General features: G+C 36.7%; 2 protein-coding genes across 2 annotated transcripts; both read left to right on the top strand.

Annotated features, from left to right (window-relative positions):
- Nucleotides 1-265: 265 nt before the first annotated feature.
- On the top strand, nt 266-10,784 carry stx12l (syntaxin 12, like). Its single transcript, XM_067391675.1, has 10 exons — nt 266-293; nt 590-694; nt 846-915; nt 3,113-3,212; nt 3,281-3,412; nt 3,499-3,548; nt 6,089-6,185; nt 8,689-8,761; nt 8,847-8,929; nt 9,021-10,784. Exons 2-10 carry the CDS (start codon nt 595-597, stop codon nt 9,111-9,113), a joined length of 798 nt encoding a protein of 265 aa, XP_067247776.1. The 5' UTR covers nt 266-293; nt 590-594; the 3' UTR covers nt 9,114-10,784.
- Nucleotides 10,785-25,212: 14,428 nt separating this feature from the next.
- Nucleotides 25,213-26,695, top strand: popdc3 (popeye domain containing 3). The gene is made up of 3 exons (XM_067399745.1): nt 25,213-25,955; nt 26,030-26,138; nt 26,214-26,695. The coding sequence occupies exons 1-3, from the start codon at nt 25,462-25,464 to the stop codon at nt 26,505-26,507; spliced, it is 897 nt and encodes a 298-aa protein (XP_067255846.1). The 5' UTR covers nt 25,213-25,461; the 3' UTR covers nt 26,508-26,695.
- The last annotated feature ends 1,304 nt before the right edge of the window (nt 26,696-27,999 follow it).

Raw genomic sequence — 27,999 nt, 5'->3', positions numbered from 1 at the left:
TGTGACTGGACCTCCTTGTCAAGCGCTGACAAAAGTAACAAGTACCACGTGACAGCGTCGCCCCTTTTTCGGCTTCAGCGAGTTTTATAGGCATTAATTTATACCTTAATAACGCTACTGAGAACTTTAATATACATTAAACAAAGTTATTTGAAGAAATATGAGAATTATTATTTAGACCCATCGAAACGGGCCGTTAAGCCCCGCCCACTCAATGCACGTCCATGTTTTTGTCCATTCTATTCTATTTCTATGAGAGCAGAGAGGCGCGTTACCGCATCTGAGCATCACAGGTATCACAGTCATTCTCTCTTTTATGAAACTGTTCGCTATGTTGACATTACTGCAAGTATTGTTGCTGCATCATTTAAGATGATAAAATAACATAAATATCGTAAATATGTTATGATGGCGAAAGGCCTGTTCAGCCCGAACTGATATGAAATGTCTTATTGCGTACGCAGTATTTTCTCAACCTTAATGATTTACGTTTATTTATTTATTTTTTTTTTTTTTATCTATTCACCTATAATTTAATGACCCGTTAATAATGACACTTATATCATCAAGTGTAAATTGTTGTTTTCAGTCATCATGTCTTACGGAATGATGGACAGCTGTCACTCACAGCCGAGAGATTTCAGCAATCTCACTCAGACATGCAGCTCAAACATCCAGAAAATCACACAAAACAGTGAGTAAATGTGTCACTTAAAGAGAAAAGATTATATTTGTTATAAAAGTTTGGTTGCATTCCTCATAAACACAATTATAACTGCTTATTTATGTAATCTTTCCCCATAATTCAATGTTATAATGTCTCATCTCATGTTTTCTGTGCATAGCTGGCCAGATCAAGAGCATGCTGTTCCAGCTCAGTACCAGACCGGACACACCAGAACTTCAGGACCGACTGTGAGTCCAGCTTTCTCATCCATTCTTGCTTCACAGACTATAGGGTCATTCTGTGTCGACCCGACCAGAGGTCCCGGCTCAAGGTTTTGATTTCTCTATAGAAGGACAAACATAAATAGTGATGAAAGCCAGAATATTAAATGTCACAGATGTGTATTTATTGAGTAATCCACTGTTTTGTAGAGGGGGTCAAAATGACCATTTTCACCTGAGATTTGAAGCCAATTTAGAGGGGTGTAAAAATGACTTTATAAAGATAGCAGCATCATTATTTTATTGGTAGATCTGTTAGTAAAATCTGTTGAGTTTAGCAATATTTGTTTCATTATATGCCAACAGTGACAATTCAAAAATGGGGAAAAGGCATTTCTTGTGTTTTTTGCATCAAGTTTGCATGCCTGCAACTCAAGAAGTATTAAAGATATCTTAATATTCTTCTAGATTCTGTTTCTTAACAAACTTTCCTTTTGGTATCTTCATTTTAAAGGCCCTCGATGGTTCAGTCCCAGAGATATGGAGATCTTAATGCGGCTCCATGAGTAAATTGGTCAATTGTACACATTTTCAGTGGTCAAAAACTAAATGTGGGTCACTTTGCATACAGCTGATACTTTTTTTATTTTAAAGAGGAATATCTAAAGAACAAATAATGTTGAAACTAGAAATGTATCTTGTGCATACCTGTCTGAGTGCCATAAATATTCTTTTTCCAAAGTTTCCAAGTATTCAAGATATCTTAACATCCTTCCAGATTCTCATTCTTATTAAACTTTTATTTTGAAATCTTCAATTCCAAGGCCCTATGTAGTTCGGTCCCATAGATATGGGGATCTCAAAGCAGCTCCATGTTCAAATTTTTACCCATTTTCAGTGACCAAAAACTAAACTTTCGAGGGTAAAAATGGTCATTTTGACCCCCTCTACAAAATAGTGGATTACTCATTAAATATACATTTAATATTTTGGCTTTCATCACTATTTATGTTTGTCTTTCTACAGAAAAAATATTTTAAAAAATCAAAAATTTGAGCTGGTGAAGTTTGATTTGACACAGAATGGCCCTATACGCTGCTCTCTCTTATATTATATGGTTGTAGCAATTTATCTCACACTCGGGGCAAAAGGCACCCAGTATATTGATATAAATACTGTAGCCAAAGTAATATGTTTTGCTAATAACTAAGTTAGTACTTATTCAAATTCTTCTTCAGAAGTGCTTATTTTAGCAAAAACATTTCCTGTGAACTGTTAAAAACCTGTGTATACTAATTATCTCTCACAATGTGAATGAATGTAGAGTATAATAATAATAATAATACCTTTATTTTATATAGCGCCTTTAAAAGTGGCTTTCTCAAAGCCCTTTACAAGAAAACATAACAGAGAAAATGACACATTCAAATACAAAAAATACACATCAAAGAAATAGAAAAAATAAAAAGATTAATCAAGTAAAAGCAATCCTAAAATAGAATGTTTTGAGAAGAGATTTAGAAGTCACTAATGTATTCGCTGTCAGCTGGGAGAGCGTTTCAAAGCTTAGGAGCATAAGAAGAAAATGCTCTGTCACCCCTAGAGTGAAGCCGTGTCTTAGGAACAACTAAGAGTCACTCTGAGAGGAACGCAGATTTCGACATGGTGTGTAAGGCATTAAAAGATCAGTCAAGTACTGACAGATCATGCAAAGCCTTGTATGTTAACATGAGGACTTTAAAATCAATACGATACCTGAAAGGGAGCCAGTGCAAAGACTTCAAGACAGGGTAATATGATCACCAGCCCTGACCCCTGACAGTACTCTAGCAGCCGAATTTAGTAAATATTGAAGTTTGTTGAGTAATGATTTAGATACTCCAACTAGAAGAGTAGTCCAGACATGAAAAGACAAAAGAGTTTATCAACTTCTCAGCCACAGAAAAAGGACAACATAGGACGTAAACGTGCTATATTTCTGAAGTAAAAAAAGGATGTCTTAACCGTATTCTGAACAAAAGGCTCAAATGACAGCGTGGCATCAAAGATTTTAGCCAGGAATGGAAGATTAGAAATTGGGCGATAATATATATAGTAATTGGGCGATAATATTATTTATAGACATTCCCAGCCACAGTATTTCAGCTCATTTTGGTCTGAAATGAAGAGAGTGTTGTAAATAGTAACATTTATTGGTGGTTGAACCTCTGTATGTTGCACACAGCCAGCAAATGCAGCACTACACAAACCAGTTAGCAAAAGAGACCAACAGACATCTGAAAGAGCTGGGCTCTCTGTCACAGCCGCAGTCCCCTTCAGAACAGGTGAGTGGACCCCGCCGCTGACCTCCGGTCTGCCCGACGCGCTCATGCTAATGCTGCTCTTCTCACAGCGGCAGCAAAGGATCCAGAAAGACCGTCTGATGAATGACTTCTCGGCCGCCCTCAACAACTTCCAAGTGGTCCAGCGCCGAGCCGCGGAGAGGGAGCGCGAATCAGTGGCCAGGGCGCGAGCTGGATCCAGACTCCAGGAAAATAAGACACGTTTGCTTATTATCTACTGCTTATTTTTTTTGCTTGTCATTAAGAAGAAGTAAAAAACCTTTTTTCCTTGCAGGTTGATGAGCTCAATCAAGATGAACAGCTTGTGACATTTGAAAAGTAGGTTCAGTATATTCATTGAGGCGTGAGAGTCTCTATTTTTGTGTTAAAATCTGTGTGAGAAGAGTTTGTTGAAGGGGCAGTTCACTCCAAAGTATGGAAGCTTGTTTCTGCCACTGAATAAAAAATAAAAAAGGTAATTGTGACTTTTTATCTCACAATTTTGACTTTTTTCTCAAAAGTATGTGATATAAACTTGCAATTGTGAGTTATAAAGAAAGAATTATGTGATTTAAATTGGCAATTGCAAATTATAAAGTCAAATTTGTGATATAAATTGGCAATTGCAAGTTATAAAATCAGATTTGTGATATAAAGTGGCAATTATGAGTTATAAAGTCATAATTCTGTGATATTATTTGGCAATTATGAGTTATAAAGTCATAATTCTGTGATATTATTTGGCAATTATGAGTTATAAAGTCATAATTCTGTGATATTATTTGGCAATTATGAGTTATAAAGTCATAATTCTGTGATATTATTTGGCAATTATGAGTTATAAAGTCATAATTCCATGATATAAATTGCCAATTATGAGTTATAAAGTCATAATTCTGTGATATTATTTGGCAATTATGAGTTATAAAGTCATAATTCCATGATATAAATTGCCAATTATGAGTTATAAAGTCATAATTCTGTGATATTATTTGGCAATTATGAGTTATAAAGTCAGAGTTGTGTGATATAAAGTCAGAATTTATATAAATTGGTGAGTTATAAAGTCAGAATTCTGTGATATAAAGTCATAATTCCATGATATAAATTGGCAATTATGAGTTATAAAGTCATAATTCTGTGATATTATTTGGCAATTATGAGTTATAAAGTCATAATTCCATGATATAAATTGCCAATTATGAGTTATAAAGTCATAATTTTGTGATATTATTTGGCAATTATGAGTTATAAAGTCAGAGTTGTGTGATATAAAGTCAGAATTTATATAAATTGGTGAGTTATAAAGTCAGAATTCTGTGATATAAAGTCATAATTCCATGATATAAATTGGCAATTATGAGTTATAAAGTCATAATTCTGTGATATTATTTGGCAATTATGAGTTATAAAGTCAGAGTTGTGTGATATAAAGTCAGAATTTATATAAATTGGTGAGTTATAAAGTCAGAATTCTGTGATATAAAGTCAGAATTCCATGATATAAATTGGCAATTATGAGTTATAAAGTCAGAATTCTGTGATATTATTTGGCAATTATGAGTTATAAAGTCAGAGTTGTGTGATATAAAGTCAGAATTTATATAAATTGGTGAGTTATAAAGTCAGAATTCTGTGATATAAAGTCATAATTCCATGATATAAATTGGCAATTATGAGTTATAAAGTCATAATTCTGTGATATTATTTGGCAATTATGAGTTATAAAGTCATAATTCCATGATATAAATTGGCAATTATGAGTTATAAAGTCATAATTCTGTGATATTATTTGGCAATTATGAGTTATAAAGTCAGAGTTGTGTGATATAAAGTCAGAATTTATATAAATTGGTGAGTTATAAAGTCAGAATTCTGTGATATAAAGTCAGAATTCCATGATATAAATTGGCAATTATGAGTTATAAAGTCAGAATTGTGAGAAAGTAAGTCAGAATTTCTGGATATAAACTTGAAGTTGTTGAGTTATAAAGTCAGAATTGCGGGATATAAACAATATTCCACAATTGTAAGACAAAAAGTGGCAATTATCTTTTAAATTGTTTTATTCCGTGGTGGAAACAAGCTTCCATTAAAAAAACTGATCATTTTGTCACCCTCATGTCATTCATCTTTGGCACACAAATTAAGATCAGTTTAATAGTCTTCTCATCATTTTTGTCCACCAAAACTTTCAAGCCTTATAAAGTTCAGAAAGAGATTGTAAAAGTAATGCTTATGAATCAAGCGGTTTAATCCGAGTCTTGTGAAGAGACTCTTTATCTCTGTATCACTTTATCTGATGGACAGATTGAATGGAGGCTTTTATTCACATATAAACATTGATCAGCACGACGCATCAGATGTGATAAACAGAAGCTTTTGTAATACATGTTGTTTGCTAAAAGCCCTGTGATAAAACCTGAAAGTGTTTAGAAAATAATTATGTGAACGGGCCTTTACTAAAGTGTTGGGCAATATTTGATTTGTGCCAAAATTACTTCTTTGTGATTTTGGCAGCAACTATTAAACAGCACATGTAGCTTTTGCAGGAAACAATGAGGTTTGTTTTCACTCTTTAGATCGATGTGAAGGTGAGTAAATGATGATTAATTTTCATTTCTGGGTGAACTAACAGTATAATGACTAAAATCTAAACCTTTACCCAGCTGTGTTCATATTTCCATTGACCCTAACTAAACTCAAGGATCAAATATTGCCTTCATGTACCCTGATCTTCATAATAATGCACATCACAAACATACAATACATACTCCGATGATTTACTGCGTATCAATGATATATGAATCAGATCTGAACATTGTGTCTGGTGAGAGATCTGACAGCAGAAACGATTCTATCTGTTTTTATGTGAAAAGAAATGAAGGATGGCGAATGCAGGCAGAAGAGGAGCCTGTGACCGAAGAGGACCTGGAGCTTATTAAAGAGAGAGAGACCAATATCCGTCAGCTGGAGGTGAGCACTTCCTGTATGACATCAGCATATCAAAATGATCATATCTTCAAGACCCCTCAGCACCTAAGCTATCCTGGCAGAAAATCAAATAGCCAGAGATTTTTGCCTCTGACGGTTTAAAAATCAGCCAATCACTGTCGAGTATAGAGTGCATTAGTGCCCGCCCACTTCTTCAGTGGTGTTGCTTCTGGAAGTATTTTTTTCCATTAATTTCTCCCGTAGGAATTTAAGAGCTAGCTAAGAGGTGAATCACAACATTACAAACTTTGATTTGAAGCAAAAAAGTATTAGAAAATCAGACAAAAATACAAAGGTACAAGACTGAAAAAAGAACTACAATCCCATGAGGCACTGCGAATGACATGGAGAAATATAAAACTATTCATTTATAAATGTTAAGTAAAATAAGCATATATATTCAAATATGTAAGTATTTTGAGAGTCTAGGAAGATGCTTCATGAGAGTGGGCGGAGCTAAAGAGCTCTTTTAGTTCGTTTTGCTTGTTTCGACTTTCTGATTGGTGGAATTTTGTGCACAGTATCATGGGTAATGTAGTTTTCACCACAAATTCTGCTGTTAAACATGATTATTTTAAAAAATTAGTTGAAATAGTGCGGCTTGATGCCTTCAACAGAAGCAAATACTATCAATTAACTCTTTCCCCACCAGCGTTTTTGAAAAAAGTTGCCAGTCAGTGACAGCATTTTTTAAAATAATTTTCACAAAAGTTTCATGGCCCCCAGAATATTTTAAAATAATAAAAAAAAAAAGTATCAAAAAAAAGGAGAAAATCACATGACTATGTCTGGATCAGATTCACAAAGATGATCAAAACAGAGATGGAGTAGATTGAGTCTATCAGCACCCCCAAAACTTCACATTACTGGGTCGACATTTCATTCGCTAACATTATTTTGATTTATATGCTGTGTAATGTTTGATGATCACGTTATAAGCAGTGCTTTTATTGCTTGTTTCTGTTTCTTCTTCGCCTGTGTTTTGATCCGGAGATACAGTACTCTATCAGAAGATGTGTAATAGCGCCCCCTACTGTATAACAGTGAAAACAAAATGCCAGGGAAAGAGTTAACAACCTCGTAGCTCACAGTAAGGATGTCTTTAAAGGTTTATAAGTTATCATTAAAAATTAATTTCCATAAAGCTTTTTATTTCTGGAACAACTGTTGCTCTCGATTGCACATTCAGCAGAGCAGAGGAGGATGGTATATAAACCAGCAACTTAGCAACTTTTCAGACCCCTTTAGTGACTTTTTTTTAAAGCGACTAGTATCAGATCTAGCAACTTTTTGAACTGCTGGTTAAAAGATTTAACAAAGATTCAATCCTTTAACATGTAGCGAGTCACTATATCATACTTGATCTGTTGTCTGACAGAAAATATGTAAAAGAGAACAGCTTTTTTGTATATTTGTCTATATATTATATTAAAGGGTTAATTCACCCAAAAATGAAAATGTATTAATCGTTGTGTACAAATCGTTCCACACCCGTAAGACCTTCGTTCATCTTCAGAACACAAATTAAGATATTTTTGATGAAATCCGATGTTTTTATCTCCCATAGAAAGCAACAAAATGATCACATTCAAGGTCCAGAAAGGTACTAAAGACATAGTTTAAACAGTCATGTGACTACAGTGGTTCAACCTTAATATATGAAGAGAGGAGAATACTTTTTGTGCACAAAAACAAAAAAAATCTCGTCTCTTCCCTGTTAGTCTCATACATTGTTTTCGTCCAGCGCTTCCAGGTTCATCGTCAGAACGCCGACTCATTATTGGCTGGCACCTGCGTCATCATTGCACACATGCGTCGTGCTGATCACGTGATCAGCGTCGGCCAGTACTGAGCCGGCATTCGGACGTAAACAGTGAAGCACTGAACTGCATCAACAGCGTAGGAGAATGACTGGGTAGAGAAGAAATTGTTGAATTTCTTCTGTTTTTGCACACAAAAAGTATTCTCGACGCTTCATAACATAAAGGTTGAACCACTGTAGTCACATGACTGTTTTAAATATGTCTTTATTACTTCTCTGGACCTTGAATATGGTAATTTCGTTCATCTCGGATTTCATTCTGAAATTGAACAAAGGTCATACGGGTGTGGAGCGACACGAGGGTGAGTAATTAATGACAGAAATTTCATTTTTGTGTGAACTAACCCTTTAAACACACAGTATGTGAGCACAGATTAGAAGAGGAAACAGTCAGTTGCTGCATTGCGCCATTTAGAGACATTTACCGACTATTTGAGCAACCAATCAGCATTAATTATGGAGGGAAGAGATACTGAATATTCAATAGCCATTAAATGTACCAAGCTGCATCTACAAATGAAAATGAATGAAGTTGGACATAACCTTTTAATGCACACTTTTAAATACTGTGTTCAGTCTACATTGTCATCACTTAATGGTACTTATTATGTTAATTGATGGGTTATAGTTCAATATCACAACTGCCTTCTGGTCTTGATTCAGTCAGACATCATGGATGTGAATCAGATCTTCAAGGATCTCGCAGTCATGATCCATGACCAAGGTGACATGATAGGTGGGTTCGTCTAGTTCTCTCTCTTCATGTTTCTGCACGGGTTCACACATGTTAAAGCCTGCTTTCCTCATGTCATCACACACAGATAGCATTGAAGCCAACGTGGAGAGTGCAGAGGTGCATGTGGAGCGAGGGGCCGAGCAGATCCAGCAGGCGGCCTATTATCAGGTATGACTGTGTTAGATGAAGTCTTTCACTCTTTACACATTTGTAACAGATGATGTGCTAATGTTCATGATTCTGTTTTTTCCCTTTAAAGAGAAAATCCCGCAAGAGGATGTGTATTCTGGCTCTTGTCATGTCGCTAGTGGCAACCATCTTTGCTATAATCATTTGGCAAGCAGTCAGATAAGATGAGAGCTGAAACTGACTGATCCTGCTCCAGTGTTGTGTGTGTGTGTGTGTGTGTGTGTGTGTGTGTCAGAGGTGGCCTTTACCATTGTGTTTAACATTGTTAACTCTTTAATAGTTACTCATTTAAAATGCATTCTGTCTATGCATTACAATCACGACCGGAAACAAAATCAACATTCAATCTTCGTCACTCTCTCCGCCCCTCAGCATTAATGACCACGAGAGCAAAGAAATAAAAATGAAAGAACAGGGATTAGATAAGTGAGTTAATACAATATGAATAAGAATATGCTACATCATGAGGAATTTTTTTACACTTAGGTTAATCTGATTTTGACATTTAGAAATTGTCTTTCTGATAATGAAGTGCTGCAAAATCTCTGAAAGTTTATCTTTATACAGCGATCTCATAACGTCGTGTTCGGTTGTAATCTGGGCAAGTGCGGACAGTATTTCTTGCAGCATGTTGGACTGCATGAGATATAAATATAGAAAATTAAACGATAGAAAAAAAAACTAAAACTGCCAGTAGATGGCAGCAAATTATTTTCTTACAGGTTTTTACAATCACTAGGACTCATTTCTCAGTACTTAGGTCACTTTTTCAAAACTCTTCACACAGTTCTCCTACCAACTTTCAGCTTCACAGCAGTTAATTTTACATTCAAACTGCACTAAATCTAGCAAACAACTTTATACGTGTTTTAAATCAACTCATTCTTCCAGAACACTAGCAAAGGATGTAAACCAACAAACACACTTTGGCTGCATCCAAAATCTCGTACTCTTTCGAGTAATTACTTCACGACTGCTAAAAAAGTACATTCTCTATAGTATGAATGTAATCTGGATGTCATTATCATGTGACCTCCCAGCGTCAGTTCACAAACCCTCTTCCATGGCCTCATGGGATAGGAAATGTCCATCGTGTGCACACTTAAGAATCTCACCGGAAGTAATAGGTCACTTTTTGCCTACTGTGAATGTGGACATACTTCTTTTGTCACATGCTGTTTTTTTTATATTCCCTATTATATTGTAGGGAAGTATGTGATTTTGGATGCAGCATTTGTCACTCATAAAACATTGGGTCTCATTCGCTAACAGTGCGTACGCTCAAATTTGTGCGTGTAATCTGCGTATGAACGTTTTTACGAACAAATCATGATTAATCAATAACCTTTGTTCTAAATTTTATCCTAAATTTGCGAAAAAATGTAGGACTATTCATACACAAATCACATACCCATGAAATGTTATGCATACATATTTCATCTTAAAAATATGTCATCATTACACACACAAATTCTGTATATATATAAAGTAAGAAATGGTGCATTATAGCTCATGCTGCGAGTTTCCTCTGCATCAAGATACAGGTGTGTGTGTATGTCCAGCATGTTTGCTGAGAGCGGCGAAAGTAAAGCCCTTATATGGACATGATTTGGGTGTGTTTTATTCAAATGACTAACCTCGGGCATGCGGTCGCTCATTTAGAACACTGTCCAAATTCATTAACGTTCGAACGAGGTTAAGAACAAATCCTCACACACGTGTTGTGAAGTAGGTGTACATTTTTCATGAGAAGTTCTGTGCGCATAAATACAAATAACACCCGCAATTATTAATGAATGTGACAGAGTGACCTGAAAAATACTAACAGGCAACATTATACAATGTTTGCTTTGGAAAATGTCTTTGGAAAACAAGAACGACACACTCTCCTGATGATAATTCACTGCAGTATATGTGTTACATAGCCAATGTTTACATTACAGTACAAAATTATTCCTAAGTTTCCTCTTTTGTATAGATAGTAATGTAATTGAAAGACTAACACTTATGTAGATGTTCATATAGTTGTTTTGGTAGTATTTAATTGTTTTACATTTTTTTTAATGGCTTAGACCCTAAAAGTGGTACTTGAGGCGACTCGTCTTGAGAACAAGTCTGCAAAACTACACGCACACCTGTTTATAGTGTAAATATACCTAATTTGATCACTTAGAAATCAAAACTCAATGATTTGAGAGACAAATACATTTTTCTCCCTTGAATTTCTGTTTATTTTGTAAAGTCAAGTCACCTTTATTTCTATAGTGCTTGACATCTTTCAATTTACATGAATGCATTTCTCAATTAGAAACACCTACCACCAACACTTTATGTGCTACACAGGCCAATTTCCACGTTTACATACTCTTTTCAAAACTGTTAAACTCAAGTTCAAAACCTAATAATAAAAACATCATACAAAAATAAATAAGACAGCAATTTGCTACATTGCATACAGTAAATGAAGCACAAATACACTGTATATATATATATATATATATATATATATATATATATATATATATTCACAATTGTTGCACAGTTGATTAATGTTACAGTTATTGAACAGAACTGAATCAACACTGAACTCACTTGAGCTGAATAATGACACTGTTGGCCTGTTAGAGCTGCTTTACAGCAGAATTTACTTTTTTTTGAAACAGTGTGTATTGTATAAAGCACTATAGAAATAAAGATGACTTGACTTTACAAAATAAACTGAAATTCAAGGGTGAAAAATGTATTTGTCTCTCAAATCATTGAGTTTTGATTTCTAAGTGATCAAATTAGGTATATTTACACTATAAACAGGTGTGCGTGTAGTTTTGCAGACTTGTTCTCAAGATAAGTCGCCTCAAGTACCACTTTTAGTGTCTAAGCCATTAAAAAAATGTAAAAAATTAAATACTATCAAAACAACTTGCTAAACACCTACACAAGTGTTAATGTCTTTCAATTACATTACTATCTATACAAAAGAGGAAACTTAGGAATAATTTTGTACTGTAATGCAAACATTGGCTATGTAACATATACTGCAGTGAATTATCATCAGGAGAGTGGGTCGTTCTTGTTTTCTAAATACATTTTGTGCCAAAGCAGTGATAAATGATCCACAGTTTAACCCACATAGACTGATGCTGTGATCACTGTGTGTTGAGTTTTGAGAAAGTGACCCATTGAGAAATGTGTCCTGTGATTGTAAAAACTAACGAGTGAGTCATTCAATCATTCAGTCACAAAGTCACCTTACATTAACTTCTTGTTTATGATATAAATATGAAAAACAAGTACTCATACAGGGACATTTTTGCCACATATATCTTGATTTTTGGGGGGAATTTTTATTAATTTTGGTGGCATTTTTGCCCCAAGCCCCCATTAATTTCCTTGATGGCGGGGGCGGGGCTATTTTTTGAGCACAAGCAGATGGAGGTGTGTGTGTGTGTGTTTATTGTGTGTGTATTTTATGCATGTGCAGGCATGTATTTAGGAAAAAATAACTTCAATTTCTGCATGAATTGCTCATAAAAATTGTCTCAAATATTTCTAATCATATACACCCTTCTTATAAGACATCAATCAAGCATCTCATGACCTCAGATCAAACTTAATTGGCACTTTAAACAGTAGATATGTAGTATTAATATGGATCAGATCTCAATGCTATGAGCCATTCATGCAGAAATACAGACCATTTCAAAGTGTTTCACTAATCCTGCACTTATGTGTCAGACACTGATAGTAAGAGAATAGTTTCCATATAATATGTTTGTCTATGAATTATCTGGAGCATATACAGTACAGCATTGAAAACAAGACTTATGTTTGCATGAATGTAATTCCTTTTACAAATGGTATTTTGTTGCAAGTCTTGTTTCATTTTTCTCAGCTGAAATTATGCAAAATAATAATACTTTGTTTATTCTCAAGAAATATTTATTTCTTAAAATGAATTAAAAGAAACTGTTCTAATGTTGTGTATGATTTGATGCACAGTGCTTTGATCTCACAAGTAAATGTATTTCTTGGTAGTACCTAATAAAGATGAAATAAGTTTTAATACATTGTTCTTCATTTATCTACTTATAAAGTAGTGCAGGTTATATCCTTTAAATACAGGTGCTGGTCATATAATTAGAATATCATCAAAAAGTTGATTTATTTCACTAATTCCATTCAAAAAGTGAAACTTGAATATTATATTCATTCATTACACACAGACTGATATATTTCAAATGTTTATTTCTTTTCATTTTGATGATTATAAGTGACAACTAAGGAAAATCCCAAATTCAGTATCTCAGAAAATTAGAATATTACTTAAGACCAATACAAAGAAAGGATTTTTAGAAATCTTGGCCAACTGAAAAGTATGAACATGAAAAGTATGAACATGTACAGCACTCAATACTTAGTTGAGGCTCCTTTTGCCTGAATTACTGCAGTAATGTGGAGCGGCATGGAGTCGATCAGTCTGTGGCACTGCTCAGGTGTTATGAGAGCCCAGGTTGCTCTGATAGTGGCCTTCAGCTCTTCTGCATTGTTGGGTCTGGCATATCGCATCTTCCTCTTCACAATACCCAGATTTTCTATGGGGTTAAGGTCAGGCAAGTTTGCTGGCCAATTAAGAACAGGGATACCATGGTCCTTAAACCAGGTACTGGTAGCTTTGGCACTGAGTGCAGGTGCCAAGTCCTGTTGGAAAATGAAATCTGCATCTCCATAAAGTTGGTCAGCAGCAGGAAGCATGAAGTGCTCTAAAACTTCCTGGTATACGGCTGTGTTGATCTTGGACCTCAGAAAACACAGTGGACCAACACCAGCAGATGACATGGCACCCCAAACCATCACTGACTGTGGAAACTTTACACTGGATCTCAAGCAACATGGATTGTGTGCCTCTCCTCTCTTCCTCCAGACTCTGGGACCCTGATTTCCAAAGGAAATGCAAAATTTACTTTCATCAGAAAACATAACTTTGGACCACTCAGCAGCAGTCCAGTCCTTTTTGTCTTTAGACGCTTCTGACACTGTCTGTTGTTCAAGAGTGGCTTGACACAAGGAATGCGACAACTGAAACCCATGTCTTGCATACGTCTGTGCGTGGTGGTTCTTGAAGCACTGACTCCAGCTGCAGTCCACTCTTTGTGAATCTCCCCCACATTTTTGAATGGGTTTTGTTTCACAATCCTCTCCAGGGTGCAGTTATCTCTATTGCTTGTACACTTTTTTTCTACCACTTCTTTTCCTCCCCTTCGCCTCTCTATTAATGTGCTTGGACACAGAGCTCTGTGAACAGCCAGCCTCTTTTGCAATGACCTTTTGTGTCTTGCCCTCGAGCAAGGTGTCAATGGTCGTCTTTTGGACAACTGTCAAGTCAGCAGTCTTCTAGTGTAGCCTACAGAACTAGCCTGAGAGACCATTTAAAGGCCTTTGCAGGTGTTTTGAGATAATTAGCTGATTAGAGTGTGGCACCAGGTGTCTTCAATATTGAACCATTTTCACAATATTCTAATTTTCTGAGATACTGAATTTAGGATTTTCCTTAGTTGTCAGTTATAATCATCAAAATTAAAAGAAATAAACATTTGAAATATATCAGTCTGTGTGTAATGAATGAATATAATATACAAGTTTCACATTTGAATGGAATTAGTGAAATAAATCAATTTTTTGATGAAATTCTAATTTTATGACCAGCACCTGTATACGTTTTACTTGAAATGGTTTTACCATTTTGTATTTCCAAGGCCTCCATCAGCTTTACAAATCACAAAAATTATTATTATTTACATTAGAAAAATGTATGTCAAACACAAAAATTGTAGAGATGTATTTTCTTAGTGTATTGGTCCTATATTCTTAGGAATATACTGATTTAAGTAGGACAGCCAAGTACCATATTAATGTTCACCGTTTCTGTTTCACCCACAAGGTGGCGAACAATAAACATCCATGATCCGCTCCTTATTGGTCATCAAAGGTCACTGATGCTTGTTGTGAGAAGACAGAATATTCAATGTTGTGTCTTTTACTCAGGACAGACTCTGTTTCAGCATCACAAATTATAATTATAATTCGTCAAGTTAATGCAGAGTATAAAGTGCCTGTTGAAGTTATTTTCAAGTGGTCCTTGGTTGGTCTTGTGCGTCATTTATGATGCATAATCAGCAGGCCGAACACCCCCACTGTCCTCCACTGATTAACACGACTGACCCTCCTGACGGTTCAACACACATGTCTTATATTCAGCTAGGCATTCTGGGAAAGTCTTGATTATGATTGCAGCGGCTGAAGGATTCACTACATGGAGAAGTGTTTATAGAGGGATTGTGTAGGAGGCAGAGACTTTGCTTTTGCTTTTCTTAGTGCTTTAGGTTGATACATCACACTTGTTTTCAATTGACCACTGATTATTTCGGCAAGATCCTTGTTGGTCAGAACATGTACAAATTATGTATTACTAGTACTAGTCTGGCTTTGTTGTTTGTTTGTGAGGTAGATAAAGATAGGTGACACTATTCAGCTGCTGTTTCTCTGCTGTGTCACATTTTGTAGAGTTAATTTAAAAAATAACATTAGTGTACAAAGACGGTCGCAAGAGAGAGAAAAGGTAAAATCACCTCTCCCTCTTGGCTGCTGTTTTGTATGTGGAGTGAAAGGAGGGACGTTGTTTGTCATATTTCTTTTCATCTGAGACTTTTCCCCTTCAATCCTTTTCATTTCCTGCTCCGGAGCTTATTTTGTGTAGAAACATGAGAAGAAAGGAAATGAGAGTTGGTGGTCTTGTAATTTCTCTCTCTCCCTCTTTCTCTGTGTGTGTGTGGTTTAGTCAAGTTTTTCTAAAATTAAACCATTTAATCCCACTGGTTGCATTTGTAAATGAAATTTAGTTTTAAGTTTAAAATGAAAATAATGTCATTTATTAATCACCCTCATGCCGTTTCACACCTGTAAGACCTTCGTTCATCTTCAGAACACAAATTAAGATATTTTTGATGAAAACTGAGGGTTTTTTTATCCTTTATTGAAAGCAAAGAAATGACCACATTCAGTGTCGAGAAAAGTAGTGAAGACATTGTTAAAATAGTCGATGTGACTACAGTGGTTCAACCTTAATGTTATAAAGTGATGAGAATACATTTTGTGTGCAAAAAAACAAACAAAAATAACAACAATGCAGAGCTTCTGTGTTTACGCCTGAATGCCGGCCAATATTGAACTGCTGTTCTGACAAACACAGAAGCTCTGCAATGTAAATAGCTTAGCAGGATGACAGGTGAGAGACGAATTTGTTTTGGCGCACAAAAAGTATTCTCGTCTGTTCATAACATTAAGGTTGAACCACTGCAGTCACATGACTGTTTTAACAATGTTTTTAGTACCTTTCTGGACCTTGAATGTGATTATTTCATTGCTTTCAATAGAGGATAAAAAAAACATGGATTTCATCAAAAATATCTTAATTTGTGTTCTGAAGATGAATGTAGGTCTTAAGGGTGTAGAACGACATGAGGGTGAATAATTAATGACAGAAATTTAGTTTTAGGGTGAAATAACCCTTTAATGTCTGCATGAAAGGGAACTTCTGCTTGTCTCTTCTTCCCTATTGTAATGAATTTCTGAGTGGAACGGCTTTTGGAACAAGAACAAATGTAGGGCGGGGCTTGATTTTGTCCGTGAGGAACTGATTGGATGGTTGTGGTTTGCTATTGGTGGATCTGATGTGAGTGACCGGTAGCCCCGCCCTCGTCATTAGAGAAGAGAAGAGATGCTGCAAGAGGGAGGAGAAGTTATTCTGATTCAAGATTACGAGGAACATGAATTTAAAGCAATAACGACGTGCACCAATAAATCATTTAGAATAAATGCAGCAATATTCCATAAAATAAGAACTGTTCATTTTGATTTCATGGTGACTTTAAAGGGTCTAAGGTATTTTCAACAAGAAATGAAAGTGGAGACTGTCCTCATTTCATTTTTAAATCAGTGGTGTAAACAGACCCAGTCACATAAGTCATTTTATTCCAGTTTGTCCCACTGGAAGATGATATCTGTGTCAAAACTCCATAAAAGGAAGCAAGCAAAATCTGTCCAAATACAGATGTCTAAAGGGTCTATTATTGATTCATAAACAAAAAAATAAAATATTCTAGGTTTATCGTAACATTTCCCTCTTCAATTGCATGCTAGTAAAAACTTCAATTTATTACCATATTATTAGCCATTTTATAATGTGGATCACTGTATCAATACACAATATTATACTTTGCCTTTCTTTTTAGTAATGGGCCAAGTGGAAATTCTCAATGGAAATTCTCACTGGCCGAAACATCGACTTCATATCCTGTCTCATGAAGACCAATCTGCAGCAGTAGCTTGGCGTTCACACAGATGGTGTTGTGGTGTATTTTAATCACACACTCAAGTCCATACTCAACACATCTGTCTCAGACACCAAATTTCACTGTGCAAGGGAAAATGTGACCGAGCAAACATTCCAATATTATGTACAAGGTTTGTTCAAATGCACAAAGTTAATGCATATGCAATAGTGGACAAATTCCACTATTATATTTATCCAATGTCCATGGTTATCTATCTAGATACCTGCCCAGACAATGAGGATTGCACACCTTTCATGGTGGTGTTCTATTTTTCTGTGACACCTCTCAGCGAAGGTGTCCTTGGTCCCAAAACTCAGAGCTGTTCTTTTAGATTAATGGCCGAGCAGGTATAGTTCATCTGTCAGTGAACACACACACAGTCTGATACAATAAAGCTGTTGTAGTTTGTCATTATCATGGAAGTTCTGCATATATTTTGCAGACCTCACACAACTGGGTGCTGTGCTCTAATTCCCTGTCTCTCTCCCTCTTGAAACACACACATAGCCACTGACAGAGACGGGGTCTGGGGTTTGGATCTATATATAGATGTGCTGGGTGTCTGATAGCCAGTACAAAGGCAGAGCTGTTCATGGCTGGCCCTCCAACTCATCAACAACATGCAATACTATGTTCTCCATGTTTATAGGAAGGAAAATCACAGAGATGTACTGAAGATATGATGTTCTTTAGCACTTTGATACTGAGTCTATAGAGATGGTTTGTCCTCAATTTCTTGCTCAGGTGAAGTTTGTTTTCATACCCTATGAAAGGCACCTTCAGCTGCCAGACTGCGGGGTGGGGGTGGGTTGGGGTGTTAACCATGAGTTATTTTCAACCAGAACTGCAACGGCTGAAACACCCTGATATGTGTCCCAAGGAGAAAAGTACTGTCCCAGTGTCATGCACAGTATCTCATACCTCATTATATTGTGATGTTTTCACCCTTGACATCCTCCTTTATACCTGAAACAAAGTCTTTGAAAAATATTGTATTGTACACGCAACCTTTATTAACATAACAAATGTGTTTTGCATTTGTATAAAGCACTTGAGTAACCTCATTAACTATCTACTGTTGCTTTCATGGACTTTTAGTCTGTTTCTCTCAGTTACCTGTTTTCCTTTGTTCCATTTTCCCGCTCTTCATTTGTTACCATGATTTTGATTAATTAGTGTCACCTGTTTGTCATTGAGTTCATTCACCCTGTGTATTTATGTTCCTCATTTCATTCAGTTCTTTATCTGGTATTGTTCGTGTGTTTGGTTCTACATGACGTTTTGTTTATGTTTCTTGCTATTGGATTACTTGAGTTTAATTTCTTTAAAGGTGCCATCAAATTGAAAAATGAATTTACCTCGGCATAGTTGAATAACAAGAGTTCAGTACATGGAAATGACATACAGTGAGTCTCAAACTCCATTGTTTCCTCCTTCTTATATCAATCTCATTTGTTTAAAAGACCTCCGAAGAACAGGCGAATCTCAACATAACACCGACTGTTACGTAACAGTCGGGATCATTAATATGTATGACCCCAATATTTGCATATGCCAGCCCATGATCAAGGCATTAGACAAGGGCAGACAGTATTAACGTCTGGATCTGTGCACAGCTGAATCATCAGACTAGGTAAGCAAGCAAGAACAACAGTGAAAAATGGCAGATGGAGCAATAATAACTGACATGATCCATGATAACATGATATTTTTAGTGATATTTGTGAATTGTCTTTCTAAATGTTTCGTTAGCATGTTGCTAATGTACTGTTAAATGTGGTTAAAGTTACCATCGTTTATTACTGTATTCACGGAGACAAGAGCCGTCGCTATTTTCATTTTTAAACACTTGCAGTCTGTATAATTCATAAACACAACTTCATTCTTTATAAATCTCTCCAACAGTGTGTAATGTTAGCTTTAGCCAAGGAGCATAGCCTCAAACTCATTCAGAATCAAATGTAAACATCCAAATAAATACAATACTCACATGATCTGATGCTGCATGACAAACACTTTGTAAAGATCCATTTTGAGAGTTATATTAGCTGTGTGAACTTTGTTTATGCAATGATAGAGCGCGAGCAATTAAAGGGGCCGCAGCCTGAATCGGCGTATTTCTAATTATGCCTCAAAATAGACACATTCAGGGGACACCTTAGACTTATATTACATCTTGTAAAAAAAAAAAAACGTTCGATGGCACCTTTAATAAAATGACTTATAATTGATCTTCTTTGCCTCTGTTCATCATCATCTGGACTATGACAGACGCATTAGGCAATGGACCTAATTATACTCATTCATTTGCATTCTTATGTTGCTCAGATTCGAGTATGCGAATCTCACGGTCAGTGTCTCAATTTGTCAGTATTGGTCATTTGACAGAGGTAATTGACTAATACTGTTTAGATGGCCACCCACGCTTGCTTTTTTCTAAAAGTACTTTATTTAGTCCCCATAGATCTGTATACACTTGAATAAACTAGCAACACTATCTTTAGTCAGAGGACATGACCACTATAACAGATATAAGCCGACCAATATTACATTCTCTGATAGTAGTTTTGGTTTGGTCGTGCCACGGTTTCCCAGGTACACTTGAGTACATTGCTAGAGTAAACAGAGGTAAGGCTCACCCCGTTTAGGTTGGTCGAGCAACATTCTGTTGTCCTAAACGTAAATTCCCTTTTAGCCTTTACAATCTAAGTGCTCCTGAACCAAGTGTACTCCTGCCAAATGTTAGCTGGAACTCTAAAATCTCAGTTTGTGTGCCCTATAAACATATAAACATGGAATCCCATGAGCAGGAGATAGCAAGGCCCTTCAGCTTTCTCAACTGCCTGCTGAACCCTCAGTCCTCCTATGAGAGCACTTCAGAGGATCTTGCCCAGAAGGGCAACCAATGAAAAATAGAGCGCTATTGTCAACTTAACATTCTCCTGCTCCATCACTACTTTCCTAGCAGACCATCAGGGAAGCTGCCGACCTATATTGTCTGCATGCTCGCCTCTGAGCTAGACCAGCCGGAGGGGGGAAACAAAGAGAGCAGCAATCAAGCTGCTCTCTATTTTATCCTTCATCCTTCCCCAGGAATCACCTTAAAGGCTCATACCGCCAACCTCCAAGGGACCACTACAACTCTCATCCATCTGCCCTAGCCGTGAGTAAATAGTTGTGGTTATTACATTCAGTATTAGCAGGGCAGTTCGCAGGATGCTCTAGGCATACATCTACAGTCACCGCCCTACCTCTGCACCGGCACTTCAAGATGGCTTGGAGGAGCAGAGGGCAGGATGCCCAAGGGTATATAGTCCCCTTAATCGCCTACGTCACTGTGACGTCACCACTCTAGCTGGTGGCAAAACATAAATAAGAACTAATAGCGGGCGCGCTAAAAGTTTGAGGTTTTGACTTTAAAATGTCGTCTTGTTGTGTTTTTGGCTGCCAGAATAGAAGGAACAGCACTTTTGGTTCAAAACTAAAGTTTTACCAGATCCCGGCAGACATTCCTTCACAGAAATCAAAAAGATAATTGTGGTTGAAAACAATACGGCGTACAGACTCAGACTGGACGGAGACGATCATAAATAATGCTCGTGTTTGCAGTGCACACTTCATATCAGGTAAAATAATCGATGAATATGTAATGGTGTGTTGGTTTTATCTAGTACAAATCAGCAAGTTTCTGTTTTATAGGTGAAAAGTCGCCAACTTTCAGCGCACTAGCTAGCTTAAATGTTAAACAAACATACAGCGATAGATGTCTGTGCATCCTTTGAATGGTCTCTTAAAATAATCCATTGCTAGCCATAATCATAGTTAACCCAGCGTTAGGTTACATTAGACAATAAGCCTTGACAAAATTCCCCGAACCATCCGAAAGTAATTCATATGTTGTATAGGAAATATCCAAAACTTAAGTTAATTTACAAAAATAGCTGTCACTCTCCCGCAGAGTCAGTGACTGTACGTATTCGTACAGTTCTGAACCTTTTTCTGCATCTATGTTTAATAAATCCCTCCTAAAACATGCTAGCTTACGCTTGTCAACATTGAGTCCAGCGCCTCTTTTTGCCTCCAGCTAAGCCCCGCCCACCAGGAAACATTGCAATCTTTACAAACTTTTAAGGGATCTATAGGCACCAGCACCACCCAACATTGACACTGTCTTTAGGGAAGTAAGCCAACATAAACTCTATAGGCTACTACTTCCAAAAAAAAGACTGGAGAGAGCAACTGAGAAAGTGGGTGGCTAACACAGCCTGCTACCTTTCCGTTAGTCACACTGATCGGCTAAAGGTTGCAGAGTTCAAGCCAGTGCTGCGGAAGGGTGACATAGCTGGGCCCTCATTTATCAACAGTGTAGTGTCCTTAATAGTGACACCCGTTGTGCCCGAGGAGCTTGAGGAGCCCATCCATTGCCCCTTCCATGCGCCGTTCACCAAGAGTGCTGAGTGAGGCGGTGCTACAAAATTAAGAGGAAACAACAAAAGCCATTAATGACCTAAAGGGTCAACTGAGCAACACAACAAATGTATTGATTCAAATCAACGAGTCTCTGAAACAGATTGCCTCTTGTGCAAATATAATTGCAAATAAACCGTTGACTGAAGTGATTTCAGTTATTTGTTCCCACCAAGCTGCAAAATACACAATGAAATAAATCTCGGTAATGTTTCTGAGCTCTGCTGATGGCCAGACTTACCTACAACATCTGTATGATCCTCCGTCTTGTCTGAATGGCAGCGGCATTAGGAGGTGGCAGGGGCACTGCATCGGGCATAGGGCTGTCTGGTCTGGGGGGCTCCTGCAGAGGGATGCCCTGTCGGATGGCCAAGTTGTGTAGCACACTGCAAGCCATGATGATTTTGCACACTTTTTCTTGACAGACACAGCCATCGTCCTTTCAGCATGATCTCAACATGAAAACAGTGTCAGTGTTTCATTTCATCAGAAGTACAACTTCATTTTCTACACTAAAGCAGCTCTCCACTGTGTTCATTTCTTCACTCGTGGATGTCTGACCTCAATGGACTGAATAGGAGAAATGAACCGGAAAAGATTTCAACGTGAAAGAAGGCAGAGCTTCATAGCACACCTACCTATTACATCAAAAGTGTTTACCAACTGTAGCAAACTTTTCTGGAAAGTTGCAAGTTGGCAAGCTGTTTTGAATTCCCAAAACAAACTCCAAACAAACTTTGTTTTGGCCTGATTTTGTTTGAAATTATGTCACATCAGTTCGTTCTTTGATTTCGCTTGAAGTATGTCAGGGCCTTAAAGGAACACACCACTAGTTTTGAAAATAGGCTCATTTTCCAACTCCTAGAGTTAAACAATTGAGTTTTACCTTTCTCAAATCCACTCAGCCGATCTCCGGGTCTGGCGGTACCACTTTTAACTTAGCGTAGTTCATTGAATCTGATTAGACCGTTAGCATCTTGCTCAAAAATGACCAAAGAGTTTTTATATTTTTCCTATTTAAAACTTGACCCTCCGTAATATCATTGCACCTGCTGCAGCCATGATACAGCAGCAAAGTTCCTGATTATTACGCCTGAATGAGAGTATAGTTCCTAGCCATATCAGCCTAGAAAATCGCAACTTTTCATTTTCCGCCGGTCTTAGTACACGATGTAACTACAGAAGAGTCAAGTTTTAAATAGAAAAACTTTTGAAACTCTTTGGTCATTTTTGAGCGAGATGCTAACGGTCTAATCAGATTCAATGAACTATGCTAAGCTATGCTAAAAGTGGTACCGCCAGAACCGGAGATCGGCTGAATGGATTTGAAAACGGTAAAACTCAACTGTTTAACTCTAGGGGAGTTGGAAAATGAGCCTATTTTCAATAATAGTGGTGTGTTCCTTTAATGCTGCACTTCTAAATGCCGGTAAAACTTACTTTGTATAGAATAACCTCCATGGCAAAAAGTGTGGAGGTGGTAATAATATGGATGGACGGATGGACAGAATTGTTTTAAGTATTAGTCAAATTAAGGATTGGTCAAATGTCCTCAGATCTTCAGGAGCCAGAACTTTAAAAGTCTACTGTAAATTAGGTTAACCTATCTTTATTTCACAATACATCTTAGAAACAAAACACAAACTATTGTTCATAGAATATTATTATATTTTTGTAATAGATAATAGCTCTAAACACTAAATACTAGTTCCCCAAGAAAATGGAAACATCTTCATCATCCTCTGTCTTAGTTCACCTTGGTTTCTCTTGAGATCTGTATCCACCTCATTTTTCAGGTAAAAGCAGATTAAATTTGTAATTTTAATGTGTCTGGCTTACAGTGTCATTAGCTTCCAGTTATTTTTAGCTGTACAAAACAGCTCATTATACTGCTTGATATTGCACACTGGTATTTCTTACCATATTATTTTTATGTATTGTCTTAGTTATAAACACACTGGTTTGTAGCATAAACAGTTTACAGTTTACTGCACTTTGATATTCTTTTCGCTTCAGTGGCTAATAAATCAGAAGTCTTGCACATTCCCAGAAAACACCTTACTTCTGCGTTGAAAAATATAGGTAGGTCTCAAACTGACTGATGCTTAGTTTAATGAGAGAACAGTCAGATGTAACACTTGACAATTATCATTTTCTAATCAAGCTATCAAACTCAGCAAATGTTTTTCTATGGGATGAAACATGAGTGCCAAAAATATGTTCTAAACCTTTTACAAATATAGCATAATATAAATTTTAGTGCTGTTAAACGATTAAAAAAATAACCAAATCACACATTTGTCTGTAATTAATTGTGATTAATCGCACCTGACATTGAAATTTGTAATCTATTTTTATATTCTAATACATTATTTCACATTGAATCTCCAATGTAACGAAGAAACAAAATATAGACGTTATATTTTAAATATTTTAATAGCATCTTTTTACCAAATACTGTGAATGAAAGCCAATATCACTGACACCAATACTACTGATGTTTTTTTCCCACTGAGAATGGGCAACACATTTCTATCTGGATACTTCAGCCCATTCTCAATGAGAAAGTGCCCAAACAACAACACTTGGAAATATTGCTCAAAAAATTGCCCCGTGTATCATCACCTTAAGAGCAATTTGCATTAAAAATGCATTCAGTATGATTTGAAATATTACCCAAACCCAACAGATACAGTGGCATGAAAAAGTATGTGAACCCCTTGCAGAATCTGTGAAAATGAGAATTATTTTAATAAAATAAGTTATTTTTTGTTTTAGTACTGTCCTGAGTCCCTCAGTTGTCCTTAGTATGAAAACACAGATCTCAAAATCATTCAGTCACTGCTGGAAATGGTTCAAATATGCAAAAATGCTTGAAAACTGATGAATCTGCAGGATCTGGAGGATTTTTCTGAAGAACAGAGCTCAGTTTAACTGCTCAGGACAAACAAGAGACTCATGAACAACCATCACAAAACACAAAAACAGTCGTGGATCATCAGGTAACCACACACAGTATTGAGAATCAATGGATCACATACTTATGAATGGGGTTATTTTAATAAATTCAGCTATTGTTTTGTCTTGTGGACTAAATGCAAACATCTTTTATGTAAAATATCTTACTCAGGACAGTACTAAACAAAAAATAACATGCATTTTTTATTATCCCTCTTATTTTATTCAAATCTCATTTTCACAGATTCTGCAAGGGGTTCACATACTTTTTCATGCCACTGTATAACTTAATTCACCGCTACACAATAGTGATTGAACAATACTCGTGAAATCAGACCGTTATGTAGGCTTTTCTGTATTCCAGCTGCTTTAATTCATGCCATCATACTAAAATTAGATCATATATTCACAAAGTAGTCACAAAAGATCTCAAGCAGGGATTTCAGGAGAAACATATCACAGTCAAAGTCACTTGAACTAATCACAAGTGAGAGGTCCATTGGTCTCCAAAGCAATGAGCAAAACCTCTGAGCAATAAAACTTTCCTCTGGGCGGCTGCAGGGTCAGGTTTCTGTGCGCGAAGAAGAGTCTGTTCATAACCTGATCATATCTCTGCAGAGGAATATATACAGCGCGCGCCGCGTATTAAACGCAGCGTTTACGATTCGTATTCGCGTGATTCTTTTTTTTTCCATCATGGATCTTCATTTGGCAAAGAATAACGTAACAGATTCTCTGGAATACCCAGTGTGCTCCGAATGGAATGAAAAACCTGAAGGATCAACGTTTCACCTCGCTCATATACTGCTGGTTTTGGGATTCATGGGAGGCAGTGGCTTTTATGGATTACTCTACATGTTCTGCTTCTTAACGCTCGGCTTTTTCTGTTATTCGATCTGGTCGTGGTCCGACCCCTGCACGACCGACTCGTTTTCATGGACTTTTGCGCTTTTCGTCTTTTGCTTGGCACAAGTTGTCCATGTGTCGTACCGACTGCGAAGAGTCACTTTCGAGAAGGAGTTCCAGGATCTCTACGATTATATGTTCAAAAAGCTGGGAGTATCCTTAACACATTTTGGGAAAATCGTCGAGTGTTGTGATGGCGATATCCATACTATAGACAAAGACCACTGCTTCGCCATGGAGGGTAAAACCTCCATCGACAAACTGTCAGTTCTCCTCTCAGGCAGGTGAGTAGAGGGAGAATATCCAGATACTGTATGTGTGCTTACATGCAAACTAGACCTCACTTTCTCTGAAATAGGATACGGGTGACGGTGAACGGGGAGTTTTTGCACTACATCCATCCATTTCAGTTCCTGGACTCCCCAGAGTGGGATTCCCTCAGACCTTCAGAAGAAGGTTATTTTCAGGTGAATAATTTTAAATAGCTCATATTGTGCGTTCACACTGTATACTGTGTAACGGAACGTCTTGTTTTGTTCCAGGTTACGCTGCGCGCAGATAACCGCTGCAGGTACGTGGCGTGGAGACGGAAGAAACTCTACCTGCTGTTCGCGCAGCACCGCTACATCGCCAAGATCTTCGCGCTGCTGGTGCGCAATGACATCGCGGAAAAACTCTTCTCTTTGAACGACAAGGCTTTCGACATCCGCGGGTTCCGCTATGATCTCCGGTTACCCAGCTTCTGTCACGGACCAGAGCCAGAAATAGAAAACACAAGTGAATCCCAGCCACTGCTGGAAGAGAGTGAAACCAAACCGGCGGAAAGAGACTCATGAGAGACGCACGCTCCACATTTCTATAGTCTTAATCGGTGGTAATTAATTTTTGGTTTTGCATTTTTTTTTTATCTTGAGTGCACTTGGGATGTTTTCCCCAAACAATGTTGTCCTTGTTTTAATTTTAGTGATTAGAAATTGAGGTTAGTCAATTCAGCCATTTTACAACACGCGAATCAACTATTCTGAAGATGTTGCACTTGCTTAATAAACTATCTGTGTATAAAATTATATTTGTGGAAATGCAGTGTTTGGATGATGAGAGATTCACTTTCAGCATTTAACTACTGAATATAAGCTCTCACATTAAGACTCCTCTGTATATACCAGTTTTGGGGAAAGTTACTTTTAAAAGTAATGCATTACAATATTGCATTGCTCCCTAAAAAAGTAACTAACTTGCGTTACTTAGTTACTTTTTATGGAAAGTAATGCGTTACATTACTTTTATATTACTTTTTCTCAACTGGACTGGGCTGTTTGTTTGTTTTTTTAACAACAATAAAAACTTCTATTTTTGGTAAATGTAAAGGCTCTTTCACACCAAGAGTGGAATGAATAAGCGTCAGGCTGAAGGAAAAGTAAATTCACATCTCAATTGGGTCATCAAAGGTCAGCAGCAAAGACAATAAAGTGAGATTAAATACATAAAATATATTAGTTAAATATATTGAATTATTGCATGTTTGTGCAATATTCTGAGTTTGCATTTCACTGTTTTTATTCATTTTGAGGAATACTGAATCTGTTTATTTGCAAGTGAGATGTGTAAATGTTCACATTTAACAATAATCATCATGTTCACACACAACACCTCCGCACTTTATTTCTCTCAACATGAGAACTGTCAGTTTAAACAAAGTAACTTGCGTTACTTATTTGAAAAAGTAACTTATTATGTTGTACATTGAAAAAGTAATGCATTACTTTACTAGTTACTTGAAAAAGTAATCTGATTACATAACTCAGGTCACTTGTAATGCATCAGCCCCAACACTGGTTATCATTATCAAAACATCATCTAACGTCCATCATATGAAACCTGAAATTGTTCTGATTCACTAGTTTGCTTTAGCCTACATGAACTAAATGTTCACACATCAGTTTGAAAATAAAATTCTTATAAAAATTATAATATCAACTGCAGGGGTGTACTAATCATTTCAGAAGTGAGATAAGACTCCCAGACAGATTAAGTTTAAAATTCTCTTCTCTTTTGTCAAAATTGTATTTTTAGCATATTTATGTCTTCTTAGGATTAAAGGGATAGTTTACCCAAAAATGAAAATGATCCCATAATTTACTCACCCTCAAGCCATCCCTTATGACTATCTTCTTTCACATGAACACAATCAGAGATATATTTAAAAATATCCTTAATCCTGCAAGGTTTATAATGTTTGTGAATAGGAGGCTTCGTTTTGAAGCCAAAAATAAATGCATCCACAAAAAAAGTTATCCATTTATCCATCCAACATTTCTCTTTAAAAAT

Source organism: Chanodichthys erythropterus, chromosome 2 (genome assembly GCF_024489055.1).
Source record: "Chanodichthys erythropterus isolate Z2021 chromosome 2, ASM2448905v1, whole genome shotgun sequence".
Classification (NCBI taxonomy): domain Eukaryota; kingdom Metazoa; phylum Chordata; class Actinopteri; order Cypriniformes; family Xenocyprididae; genus Chanodichthys; species Chanodichthys erythropterus.
The sequence above is the reverse complement of the archived record's forward strand: the minus strand, read 5'-3'. Positions and strand labels throughout refer to the sequence as shown.

Excerpts from the sequence above, each read along its gene's own strand:
- popdc3 (XM_067399745.1), top strand. The coding sequence starts at position 25,462 with ATGGATCTTCATTTGGCAAAGAATAACGTAACAGATTCTCTGGAATAC. Across the intron at positions 25,956-26,029 it reads TCAGTTCTCCTCTCAGGCAG|GATACGGGTGACGGTGAACG; the intron begins GTGAGTAGAGGG and ends TCTCTGAAATAG. Across the intron at positions 26,139-26,213 it reads CAGAAGAAGGTTATTTTCAG|GTTACGCTGCGCGCAGATAA; the intron begins GTGAATAATTTT and ends GTTTTGTTCCAG.
- stx12l (XM_067391675.1), top strand. The coding sequence starts at position 595 with ATGTCTTACGGAATGATGGACAGCTGTCACTCACAGCCGAGAGATTTC. Across the intron at positions 3,213-3,280 it reads CGCAGTCCCCTTCAGAACAG|CGGCAGCAAAGGATCCAGAA; the intron begins GTGAGTGGACCC and ends CTCTTCTCACAG. Across the intron at positions 3,549-6,088 it reads CAGCTTGTGACATTTGAAAA|AAATGAAGGATGGCGAATGC; the intron begins GTAGGTTCAGTA and ends TTATGTGAAAAG.